The sequence below is a fragment of the Ceratotherium simum genome, chromosome 5 (assembly GCF_057802395.1).
Source record: "Ceratotherium simum simum isolate JZ-2026a chromosome 5, ASM5780239v1, whole genome shotgun sequence".
NCBI lineage: Eukaryota > Metazoa > Chordata > Mammalia > Perissodactyla > Rhinocerotidae > Ceratotherium > Ceratotherium simum.
Genome location: NC_141904.1, coordinates 48160205 through 48173889, shown reverse-complemented (window position 1 = coordinate 48173889; position 13685 = coordinate 48160205). Strand labels below are relative to the sequence as shown.

At 41.0% G+C, this 13685-nt stretch overlaps 1 protein-coding gene across 2 annotated transcripts; it reads right to left on the bottom strand.

Moving 5' to 3' along the window:
- Nucleotides 1-10987: 10987 nt before the first annotated feature.
- Nucleotides 10988-13039, bottom strand: CCRL2 (C-C motif chemokine receptor like 2). 2 transcript variants are annotated; one of them, XM_014791365.2, is made up of 2 exons: nucleotides 12651-13039; nucleotides 10988-12094 (listed from the first exon to the last, which is right to left on the bottom strand). In XM_014791365.2, the coding sequence occupies exon 2, from the start codon at nucleotides 12080-12082 to the stop codon at nucleotides 11039-11041; it is 1044 nt and encodes a 347-aa protein (XP_014646851.2). In that variant the 5' UTR covers nucleotides 12083-12094; nucleotides 12651-13039; the 3' UTR covers nucleotides 10988-11038. The 2 variants fall into 2 exon arrangements, with proteins under 2 accessions (XP_014646851.2, XP_087287851.1); XM_087431725.1 differs by lacking the exon at nucleotides 12651-13039 and adding an exon at nucleotides 12517-12640.
- Between the last annotated feature and the right edge of the window lie 646 nt (nucleotides 13040-13685).

Here is a 13685-nt window from a genome sequence, read left to right as displayed (position 1 = left end):
TAGCTGTGGGTTTCTCATATATGGTCTTTATTATGTTGAGGTACTTTCCTTCTATACCCATTTTATTCAGAGTTTTTATCATAAATGGATGCTGGATCTTGTCAAATGCTTTCTCTGCATCTATTGAGATGATCATGTGATTTTTGTTCTTCATTTTATTAATGTGGTGTATTACGTTGATTGATTTGCGAATGTTAAACCATCCCTGCATACCTGGAATAAATCCCACTTGATCATGGTGTATAATCTTTTTAACGTATTGTTGTATGTGATTTGCTAGTATTTTGTTGAGGATTTTCGCATCGATGTTCATCAGTGATATTGGCCTGTAATTTTCTTTTTTTGTGTTGTCCTTGTCTGGTTTTGGTATCAGGGTAATGTCAGCTTCGTAGAATGAGTTAGGGAGCTTCCCCCCCTCCTCAATTTTTTGGAAGAATTTGAGAAGGATAGGTATTAAGTCTTCTTTGAATGTTTGGTAGAATTCACCAGGGAAGCCGTCTGGTCTTGGACTTTTATTTTTGGGGAGGTTTTTGATTACTGTTTCGATCTCCTTACTGGTGATTGGTCTATTCAAATTGACTCTCTTTTCAGATCTGCCGGGGTACTTTCTTCCAAGGTCTTGCTCTTGCCTTGTCATAATGTTTTAATTTGCTATTTAGGCACTCTGGATGAGCTCTGTCTTAGTTAGCTCAGGCTGCCATAACAAAATACCATAGATGAGTGGCTTAAACAACAGAAGTTTACTTCTCCCAGTTCTGGAGGCTGGAAGTTCAAGATCAAGGTGCCAGTATGGTTGAGTTTTTGTGCAGGCTGTCTTCTCTCTGTGTGCTCACGTGATGGAGAGAGAAACTGCAAGCTCCGTGGTGTCTCTTCTCATAAGGGCTCTAATCGCGTGATGAGGGCTACATCCTCATGTTCTCATCTAGACCTAATTCCCTCCAAAAGGCCCTATCTCCAAATACCATCATATTGGGAGTTAGTTCTTCAACATATGAATTTTGGGGGACATAATTCATCCATAGCAAGCCCACTGAGGACATGGAAGGGCCAGTGCTTACTATAGACTCTGCTTTCTATGGGGTCTCTCCCAGGTGCCACTTCCTTCTCCTCCCTCCTCAGTGGTGGAGATGACAGGTTGTGGTTCATGGGCATCCTGCATTTTATCTGTCACTTCTACTTGGGATATGTAACAGAAACACGGGCACTGGATCTTCCCAGGCAAATGCTTATTGTGCATTTCCAAGACAAGTCATACTAATATAATGGAGTGCCTGGCAGATATTAGAGGTTTTATTTATAGCCTTATTGAGGCATAGTAGACACAAAAAACCACATATTTAAGGTATACAATTTGATAAGTTTTGACATACATATATGCTAGTGAAACCATCACCACAATCAAGATAACAAATATATCCACATCCCCAAAAGTTTCCTTGTGCTTCTTTGTAATCCATCCTCCTCCTCTCCCACCCACAACATCCTCAGCAACCACTGATTTGTTTTCTGTTACTATGGATTAGTTTGCATTTTCTAGAATTTTATATAAATAGAATGGTAGAGTGAATACTTTTTTAAAAAAAATTCTGTCTTTCTTAACGTAGCACTTTGAGATTCATGCATGCTGTTGTGTATATCAATAGTCTGTTTTTTTAAATTGATGAGTAGCATTTCATTACAGAGATATGCCACTATTTGTTTATCTATTCATCTGTTGATGGACATCTGAGTTGTTTCCAGTTTGGTGCTGTTATAAACAAATAAAGCTGCTATGAACACCCGTGTACAAGTGTTCATACGGATATATGTTTTCATTTCTCTTGGGTAAATACTTAGGAGCAGAATGGCTGATAGATATATGCTTAACTTTTTAAGAAACTGCCAGATTTTTCCACAGTGGTTGTGGTTGTGCCAATTTACATTCCCACTAGCAGTGCACTAGAGTTTCAGTTGTTCTACATTGTTTTTGAAACTAGAAGAACTGCCATTTAAAATGTCACCATCAGTTTCTTTCTTTCTTTTATGATGGTGATAAGCATTCACCTTTGGAATAGTGGAATCTTTTGTTCTAGGAAAAAACCCTGAGTGGCTTTTCTTGGTCATAGCTGTCACCTCTGCACTCACTCCAGCTCACCTTGAGGTCAGACTTGAAGCTCTGTCACACCCCTAAAAGAGCAGAGCCAGCCACAAGGCCCCAGCGAGTGCCTCAGGATGTCAGAGAAGAAGTTACATCACGGGCTCAGCAAAACTAAAATCATTAGTGTAAGTCCTTTTGTTCCTCTCCCCAAAACTAACAGCTGCCTCCTATATCCTTTCTCCCTCCCTCCACTGCAGCCTCTCATTTCCCATCTCCCCAAACCCCTCTACTTCCTGAACAATTTCTCCCTGGTTCTAACTTGCATGCTATATTCAGCACAAAACAAAACCCCTTAGTTAGCTGAATTCCTTCTCCCTAGAACAGTGGTTCTGAGTGTGGTCCCCGGGCCAGCAGTATTAGCATCCCCTGGGAATCTGTTAGAAATGCAAATTCTCACATTTCACCCCAGACCTATGAATCAGACACTCTGGGTTGGGGCTCAGCAATCTGTATTTCAACATGGAGGTTGTGATGTGTGCTAACATTTGAGATCCACTATCATAGAATGTAGTTCAGAGCCATCTATTGTTACTCAAGCATGTCACTTAAGATGTCATCTACCACTCAGGCTTTTCAAATAATTTATCTAACATAAATGGGGATCTTCAGTTATGGGGTGGCATATGGAGATTTCTGATGTTCAGAAAATAAGATTTTTTCCTTCTCATTTCATCAATATAAAGCAAATTTCAAGTGACGTCAGCATCATGGTGACTTGAGTCATTCCATTTGTCTCTCCCCTTCAATTTAAAACCAGTAGGACATCCATAACCCAGCACGGTTTTCTCTGCACAGCACACAAGACACTGGAGAGATCCATACATCTATACGTCTGAAGGTGGGTGGATTGGATCTCATGGAGGCAGCGGAACTAGGAGAGCAGTGGTGGAACTGGGGAGTAGCAGTGGTTGTGACTCCAGTGGTTCCAGGAGCTGCGGCAGTGCCCAAGACTCTGCACCCCTCCCCCCCGGCAGTGACAACAGCACTGGTGACTCCAATGTCACAGACAATGATAGAGGGGTTGGAGGGCGGAAAGCGTGCACTCCCAAGTATAGCCACAAGGCAGTGCAGGTAAGAGAAGCCAAAAATTTGTTCTATAGTGCCACCTGCTGGAAAACAAAAGAAAGGCTTCTGATTCCCAGCCTACGGAACTGTTAAAATAAGTAAAGCTTGAACAAGAAAGGTGTTTGTTACTTCAAATGCACTGGTAGAGGGACATTTCATCAAACACCAGGAGAAATCATGGTAATATGGTATCAAAAAGAAAATGAGAATTCTCCAGCAACCAAATTCAAAGTCACAGAAGATTGGGATCTAACAGATAGAATATCCAAAATAACTGTTAGGAAGAAATTCAACAAACTATAACAAGACTCAGAAAGGTGATTTGATGAACTCAGGAATAAAATTAATGAACATAAGAAGTACTTTCCCAAAGAGGTTGAAATTCTAAAAAAGAACCAAACAGAAATTCTGGAGCTGAAGAACTCAATAAATGAGATGAAGAATAGATTAGAAAGTATTGGAAATAGAGAAGATCAGATGGAAGAGAGAATAACTGATCTGGAAGATAGACATCTAGAAATGATGCAGGTGGAAGAGGAGAGAGAACTAAGATTTTTTAAAAACAAAGAAACCCTACAAGAGTTACCAGACTTCTTTAGGAAAGCCAACATGAGAATAATGGGTATGCCAGAAGGTGAAGAGAAGGAGAAGGGAACAGAGAAGTTATTTAAGAAATAATAGCTGAGAACTTTCCAAACCTAGAGAAAGAACTAGACATAGAAGTCCACAAAGCTAATAGATCACCTTACTGTCTCAATGCAAAAACCCTCTCCAAGACACATTATAATGATACTGTCAAAAGTCAATGATAAAGAAAGAATCTTAAAGCATCCAGGGAAAAAGAGAGAGTAACCTACAAGGGAACCTTCATTAGACTATAAGCAGATTTCTCAGCAGAAACTCTACAGGCCAGGAGAGAGTGGAATAATGTATTCAAAGTATTGAAAAATAAAAAGTGCCAGCCAAGAATACTCTATCCAGCAAAGTTATCCTTCAGATACAAAGGAGAAATAAAGGCTTTCCAGACAAAAAAAAAGCTGAGGGAGTTCACCACCAATAGACCTGACTTACAAGAAATGTTGAAAGGAACTCTTCTACCTGAAACAAAAAGATAAAAGTACACAAAACTTTGAGTAAGGTGATAAATGGACAGACAGAATCAGCAAATTATAACTCTGTTTTATAATAGAGTGTTAAACATTTAATAATAGCATAAAGGTTAAAGGAAAAAAAGCATCAAGAATAACTATAGCTACTACAGTTTGGTAACTAACTCACAGCACATCAAGGGATAATTTGTGATGATAAAAATATAAAAGGAGAGAAAAATGATGGAAACTTTTAGGCAAATGAAGATAAATTGCTATCAGCAGAAAAAGGATTATTTTATCTATGAGACATTTTATACAATCCTCATGGTAATCACAAAAAATCTAGAGTTACACATGAAACATTAGAAAAAGGGGAAACTGAGCAAATCATCATAGAAAACCACCAAACTAAAAAGGCAACAGAAACACAAAGAAAAAGAAACAATGGAGATACAAAACAACCAGAAAACCAAAGATAAAATGGCAGTAGTAAGTCCTCATATATCAATAATTATCATAAATGTAAATAGATTAAACTCACCAATCAAAAGGCACAGAGTTGCTGGGTAGATTAAAGAACAAGGCCCAACTATATGCTGCCTTCAGGAGACTCATCTCAGCTCCAAAGCAAACATAGACTCAAAGTGAAGGGGTGGAAGATGATACTCCAAGTATATGGTAATCAAAAGTAACAAGAGGGGCCGGCCCCGTGGCTTAGCGGTTAAGTGCGGGCGCTCCGCTACTGGCGGCCTGGGTTCAGATCCTGGGCGTGCACCAACGCACCGCTTCTCCAGCCATGCTGAGGCCGCGTCCCACATACAGCAACTAGAAGGGTGTCCAACTATGACATACAACTATCTACTGGGGCTTTGCGGGGGAAAAAAAAAAAGGAGGAGGATTGGCAATAGATGTTAGCTCAGAGCCGGTCTTCCTCAGCAAAAAGAGGAGGATTAGCGTGGATGTTAGCTCAGGGCTGATCTTCCTCACACACACACACAAAAAAGTAACAAGAGACAAAAAAAGGTCATTATATAATGAATACAGAGGTCAACACATGAAGAAGATATAACAATCATAAATATATATGCTCCAACATCTGAGCACCAAAATATATTAAGCAAATACTAATAGATCTAAAGGGAGAAATAGACAAAAATACAACAATAGTAGAGGACTTCAATACCCCACTATCAGCAATGGATAGGTCATCCAGACAGGAAATCAACAAGGAAACATTGAAATTGAACCATGCTTTAGAACAAATGGACTTAATAGATATACATAGAATATTCCATTTGACAGCAGCAGAATAAACATTCTTCTCAAATGCAAATGGAACATTCTCCAGGATAGATCATATGATAGGCCACAAAACTAATCTTAGCAAATTTAAGGAGACTGAAATCATACCAACTGTCTTCTCTGACCACAATGGCATGAAGTTAGAAATCAACAATAAGAGGAAGTGAGTAGATATTCAAATGTACGGAAACTAAACAACACACTTCTAAACAACCAATGGGTCAAAGAAGAAATCTCAAGGGAAATAAAAAATTATCTGAAAACAAATGAAAATGAAATTACAACATATCAAATTTTGTGGGATGCAGCAAAAACAGTTCTGAGAAGAAAGTTTGTAGCAATAAACATATATATTAAGAAATCAGAAAGATCTCAAAAAAACAACCTAACTTTACCCTCAAGGAATTAGAAAAAGAGGAAAAATTTAAGCCCAACTTTAGCAGAAGGACAGAAATAATAAAAATCAGAGTGGAAATAAATGAAATAGAGACCAGAAAAAATAGAAAGGATCAACAAAACTAAAAGCTGATTCTTTGAAAAGATAAACAAAATTGACAAACCTTTAGCTAGACTAAGAAAAAAAGAGAAGACTTAAATAAAATTAGAAACGAAAGAGGAAATGTCACAACTGATACTAGAGAAATATAGACAATTATAAGAGACTACTGTGAACAATGATATACCAACAAATTACATAACCTAGAAGAAATGGGTACATTTCTAGAAACACGTAGCTTACCAAGACTGAATCAGGAAGAAATAAAAAATCTAAACAGGCCAATAATGAATCAAAAGATTGAGTCAGTCATCAAAAAACCCCCAATACAGAAAACTCTAGGGCCAGACAGCTTCACTGGTGAATTCTATCAAACATTTGAAGAAGAATTAACACCAATCCTCCTCAAACTCTTCCAAAATATTGAGGAAGAGGGAACACTTCCAAACTCATTCTACAAATCCAGCATTACCTTGATATCAAAACCAGATAAGGATATCACAAGAAAAGAAAATCATAGACCAATACTCCTGATGAATATAAATGCAAATATTCTCAGCAAAATATTAGCAAACCAAATTCAAGATCACATTAAAAGGATTGTACACCATGACCAAGTAGGATTTATCCCTGGGATACAAAGATGTTTCATCAGATGTAAATCAATAATTGTAATTCATCACATCAATAAAATGAAAGATAAAAATCACATGATCATCTCAATAGATGCAGAAAAAGCATTTGACAAAATATAGCATCCTTTCATGATAAAAACCTTTAATAGATTGGGTATAGAAGAAACATACCTCAACATAATAAAGGCCACATATGACAAACCGAGAGCTAACATTATACTCAATGGAGAAAAATTGAAAGAGCTTCCTCTGAGATCAGGAACAAGACAGGACTGCTCACTCTCACTACTCCTATTCAAGATAGTACTGGAAGTCCTACCCAGAGCAATTAGGCAAGCCAAAGAAATAGAAGTCATCCAAATAGGGAAGGAAGAAGTAAAATTGTCTCTATTTGCTGACAATATGATCGTATATATAGAAAATCCCAAAGAGTCAATCAAAAAACTGTTGGAATGAATCAATGATTTCAGTAAGGTGGCAGGTTACAAAATCAACTTACAGAAATCAGTGACATTCCTTTACACTAATGATGAAGCATTGGAAAAAGAAATAAAGAAAACTATCCCAATCATAGTAGCATCAAAAACAATAAAATACTTAGGAATAAATTTAACCAAGGAAGTGAAATATCTGTGCAATCAAAACTACAAGACTGCTGAAAGAAATCACAGAAGACACAAACAAATGGAAAGACAGCACATGCTCATGGATTGGAAGAATAAATACTGTTAAAATGGCCATACTACCCAAAGCCATTTACAGATTCAATGCAATCCCCATCAAAATGGTGGGGATTCTTCACAGAAATAGAAGAAACACTCCTGAAATTTGTGTGGAATCACAAAAGACCTCGAATAGCCAAAGCAATTCTGAGAATAAAGAACAAAGCTGAAGATAGCACACTTCCTGATTACAAACTATACTACAAAGCCATAGTAATAAAAACAGTAAGGTACTGGCACCAACAATAGAAACATTGACCAATGGAACAGAATAGAGAGCCTAGAATTAAATCCTGACAAATACAGTCAACTAATATTCAACAAGGGAGCCAAGAACACCCAGTGGGAGAAGGACAGTCTCTTCAACAAATAATAGTGGGAAAACTGGAAAAATACACACAGAACAATGAAATTGGACTCCATCTCACATGACTTACAAAAATTAACTTGAAATGGACCAAAGACTTAAACACAGGAAATGATACCATAAAACTCCTAGAAGAAAACATAAGGAAGAAGCTTATTGATATTGGCCTTGGCAATGATTTTTTGGACATGACACCAAAAGCACAAACAACAAAAGCAAAAATCAACAAATGAGGGTGGGCGGCACTGGGGCCGGCCCTGTGGCATAGTGGTTGGGTTTGGCAAGTTCCACTTCAGCAGCCTGGGTTTGTGGATTTGGATCCCAGGCGTGGACCTATTCCACTCATCAGCCACACTGTGGTGGCGACCCACATATAAAGTAGAGGAAGACTGGCACAGATGTAAGCTCTGGGCTAATCTTCCTCAAGCAAAAAAAAAAAAAAAAAATCAACAAATGGGACTACATCACACTCAAAAGCTTTTGCACAGCAAAAGAAACAATTAACAAAATGAAACGGCAGTCTACAGAATGGGAGAAAATGTTTGCCAAGCATGTATTGGATGAGGGGTTAATATCCAAAATATATAAAGAACTAACACAACTTAATAACAACAATGACCAAAAAACCAAATAACTGGATTAAACAATGGGCAGAAGAACTAAATGGACGTTTATTCAAAGAGGACATCAAAATGGCCAACAGGCACATGAAAAGATGCTCAACATCACTAATCATCAGGGACATGCAAATAAAAACCACAAGATATCACCTCACACCTGTCAGAATGGCCATCATCAAGAAGACAAGAGACAAGTGCTGGAGAGGATGTGGTGAAAAGGGAACCCTCGTACACTGTTGGCGGAATGTAAATTAGTCCAATCACCTGGAAAACAATATGGAGAGTCCTCAAAAAATTAAAAATACCACACGATCTAGCAATTCCACTTCTAACTAAATACCCGAAGGAAATGAAAACAGGATTTCGATGAGATATATACACACCCATGTTTATCGCAGCATTATTCACAATAGCCAAGATACGGAAACAACCCAAATGCCAATCAACAGTTGAATGGATAAAAAAGATTTGGTACGTATACAGAATAGAATATTATGCAGCCACGAAAAATGAAGATATCTTGGGATTTGCAATAACATGGATGGACCTTAAACACATTATGCTAAGTGAGATAAGTCAGACAGAGAAATATAAGTACTATATAATATCACTCATATGTGGAATCTAAAAAAGTCAAACCTGGAGGGGCTCTGCTGCTGGTGGCCTAGGTTTGGATCCCGGGTGTGCACCGATGCACCACTTGTCAGGCCATGCTGTGGCAGCGTCCCATATAAAAAAAAAAAAAAAGTGGAGGAAGGTGGGCACGGATGTTAGCCCAGGGCCAGTCTTCCTCAGCAAAAAGAGGAGGATTGGCATGGATGTTAGCTCAGGGCTGATCTTCCTCACGCACACACACACACACACACACACACAAGTCAAACCTGTAAAAAAACAGAGTAAAACAGTGGTTACCAGGGGATAGGGTGTGGAGGGATCAGACTGATGGTGTTTAACAGTACAAACTTATAACAAGTGGTAAATAAACCATACAGCTGTAATGCACAGTATAATGAATATAGATAATAATACTGTACTATAATTATGTAATGTGATAAATACTGTTACATTGGCAATCATATTACAGTATACAAGTGTATCAATGTAACATGGTGTACATCTTAAATTTACAAAATTTAACACCTCAAATTTATCAAAAAAAAGTTTAATTAAAAAAAGAAAAATAACTAAGGCAAATTTCCATCTACTGTTCTTGAGGAAGAAATAAAGGACACTTTCTGGTTTGTCAAAAGCTAGGCTTTCGATGGATTAGATGTCCCTGTGTATCTATTTGCACTCATCAATTTTAGACAGGAAGGAAGGAGCCTCCTGTGAGGGAGGGATAGAGGCCCACTGCTTTCCTCTAAGTTTCAATGGCATGAACATGTGTCTGATGCAAGGAGGGGAGCCATGTGGGCTGGTGCCCTTGGGTACAGCAGGAGTGGGTGACTTGGTTAGGTCTTCAGCAGGCATTGATGCCAGGCCGCCAGTTCTCTTCAGTGCAAAGCTGCTGGGCCAGCAGGAGGAGGCAGCTGGCCCGGGCCCCATGTCTGCAGGACTCAGCCGTGAACAGTGCAGTGTCCCGTGGCAGCAAGACAGTGGTTTCCTCAAGGCCTCAGAGACCAGGGGTGAGAGTAACAAGAGACCAGTGAGTGTGGGGTCCAGCTCTGAACAACGGAGTCAGGAGGGCTGTTTTAGGATCAAGGCTGAGCCACTCTTACAGATCTGGGGGTCCAGGGAGGTAACCCTGCTGAGGAGTTGGTCTCCTGCTGATGTGGCAGGTGGGAGCCTGTGCACTATGAATTTAGCTATAGAAAGGAGGGGGGACATGGTTTTGTAGTCACAGGCCGGTGAGGCCTGAAGTATATGTTACACTGAAAAGGACACAGCATGCATTGTGTTAAACATTTCTAAACAAAATCTTCCATTTACTATTGTTATATAATAGGAGGAAGTACTGGACACCTTGGGAGGCTCACAGGTTGGGGGTATCTGGGGGCCTCGGGGGTATGGCGAGTAGCCAGGAAAACCTGGAGACCTTCACAGAGCAAACCACTGTACCTTTTTTCATCTACAGCCTCCAGCTAGCTAGTTCTCTCAATTACATGCAATAAAATGTGCCTGAAAAATTACTTCTGTGTGAATGGGTTGCTTCTAATTTGGAATGTGGTCCAACTGGTTTAAAAGCACATATTTATTTTATTCTATGTTCAAGTACACATTTATTTTATGTGTTTTCTGTCCCAATTTTTGGAAGTGAGACAAAGCCTGGACTCTGGAGCGAATGGCACCCGGGTTTGTGTCCCAGCCCTGCCACTTTCTAGCTGTGTCATCTCATACAAATTTCTGAGCCTCAGTTTCCTCCTCAGAGAAATGAGACCAGTCCCACCCACACAACGGACGGGCAGTGTGGAGCGAAGGGGCTACCATTTGTAAAGAGCGTAACACGGCGCTGGGGACAAAGTCGACGCTTGGCAAATGTTTGCTCACCTCCCCTTTTCTTCCTGTATGCTATTTTATACACAAATGTGTAAAAACAGTTACACAAAACAACGTAACGAGACAAAAATCGATGTTTATTTATCCTTCCTCTGATGGAGGCTAGTTTACACTTCAGTAGATGCGTCCTCTTCTTCCCTGTGCTGTTGTGTATGTTGTGTGGGTCTCTTAGTGGGTTGCAGTGGAGTGCTATTACACCGATAGCAAAGGTGGCAGAGATGTCTCCTAAATTCCTTGTCAAGAAATACGTAGAGGAGCGGGTTGACACAGCAGTGGGTAGTGGCGATGATTTTCACGATCTGAACACTTCTGTCCAGGTTGTAGCTGCTCCTGCAGCCTTGCAGGGAGAAGTATTCTTTGAAAGCAGACAGGAAAAGCGCAACATTGTAGGGTCCCCACATCAGAAGGAAAACAACCATTACGGCAAAAACAAGCTTGTAAATGTCATAGTTGCTCTCCCCAAACCTTAGTGTCTTTCTCATTCCCACGTAGCAAAATATAAAAACAAACAGTGGGAAAAGAAGTCCCAAAATGTTCATCTTCAAGGTCAGAAACTGATTCCAGAATGTCTCATCAGCTGGCAGGAAATGAGGTTTGCTAAAGAAACACTTGTATTTCTGGCTTTCCATCTGAGGTTTGTAAAACATGAATTCTGGCAAAGAGACCAGAACGGCTGTTATCCATGCCAGGATACTTGTGATGATGCCACAGGGCACCAAGGAAAGGGTCTCCACATCAAAAAACACCAGGTACCTTTGCACAGTCAGAAGGACGTTGAAAAACGCCTCACTGTATAGGCCTACAGAGGAGAGCGCAACAAGAATTTGACACATGGGATCGCCGAGAATCCCCCCACGGGCAGCAGAGTGAGCCCAGAACAGCAGGGTGACCAAGAAACACAAATTAGAAAGTGCCAAGTTTAGGAAATAGATATTTCCCACTTTTTTGAGTCCTTTATGTTTTACCAGGATAAGCACAGCCAAGAGATTGTCCAGGAGACCAAGTATGAACACCATCGTGTAGAGGGGTGGCACCAGCTGGGTTGAGAGAATCTTGTTGTCATATTGGTCGCATTGTTCTATCTCGTTGTTCTTCAGATCGTCCTCTATGAGGACGTCATAGTCATCCTCTGTGGGCCTGTGATTAGCCATCTTCAGGCTGCCCTGTGGATAAATGAAAGATTATTACCCTTTCATACAGCTGTAGGGTCCTGGAGGAAACACACACAGACTAGTGCCCATGAAGCCATACATTCCTCTTCTGGTGCTTAATTTCAGCCAGAGTAGGTCTACATCACAGAAGACAGAACATAAACATTTCTTTAACACCTCCCTACCTCCCCAGAGCAGCTACTAGAATTGGTCTATTCATTAAGCCCTTAGGTGCTCAGTAGAGTGCTATCACCACAGAGAAATAAAACGTGACACGTCTTCATAGAAGTTAATTCTCTCAGTAAAAACAAGAAATTCTTGCCTACTTGAAGACACATAAGAGAATACACAATTAAAGACACCCAAGTACTGTGGTTTAGTTTCACGAAATTAGAGTCAGTTGTAATTTCTATGTGGTTAAAAAGTTTGCTCACCCCCTGAAACAGCTTCCTGTGACAGGCTGAGAGGTCTGAGTTCTTCTCTCGAAAGATATAAACAAATGTTTGCAAAAGTGAAACCATCTTCAGCATCCACATGCACTAACTGGTTAAATACACAGTTGACTTACCACTTGACCCAGTTTCTGCGGAGAAGGGCACAGCCTCCTGACCCACCATCTGAGTTGCTGTGGGAATGGCCCGGGACAGTTGAGAGACCAGCTTCCTTCGGAACAGACGGTCCTGACCGTTAAGGGCAAAAGAAACCACTCTTTATCCCCCTGGTAGCTCTACCTCACCAGTCACAGTTCTCGGGGACTCCCCGAAATAAAGCAACTTGAAAGCTCCCCCAGACCCTTGAGTGTTTCTTAAGCCTCTGAGAGGAACTAGGAAGTTGTTTCCTCCTCCCGCTTCCCTGTACCCCGCCTCTGATTTCCCTGTGCCCTTCAGACAGCCGTCCTCCTGGCCGCCCTAGATAAGGGAACTAAGCTCCCGCTGCTCCTTGGCGATACTAAGGGTGTGTGCGAAGGCACTGCTGGCATCTACCACTCTGAGCAGGTAACAGCTAGCAGCTGAGGAGAAGAATGTCACATGGTGACTATGCACTCAGACCCCAGGGGCCTAATGCTCGCCTGCAGCATTTCATCAGCCTCAGCAGAAGCCCACTCCCTGAGTGAACATGGCATGGAGAACCACAGTGAGCGGCGTGCGCTTGGGTTTTTGTTGTCACTTTTGAGAGACACTGTGCTTTGGCTGAGGCATGGGGTCCCCAGAAAGGATTTTGGGAAAATCGAAGCCACAGAGCAATGTCAGTCGGGAAGGGGGGTGCAAGAAGGGGCCTTAGTGCCCATGAGCTCAGGGCAGCCATGGGCATTGATACTGAGGAAAGCAAGGAGTTAGGCAAGCTGTTAGGAGCTGACCCTCCTCCAAAAAGGAGAACCCAGTGCAGGAAAATTCCATGGTGAGGACACGGAGGCGTCACCCAGTCGGAGCTGCAGAGAATGCCAGGGGAACAAGTTCAACCCCAGACTGAGGCTGAGGGTGGGGCGAGGTTTGACGCCGGGGAGAAAGGAGACTGAGGGAAGAACCCAGATCTGGAGTGCTGGGAGGAGACAGCGTGGAGGAGGGAAAGGCACGGGGGCGGTTTGGAAGAAGGACGAACTGAG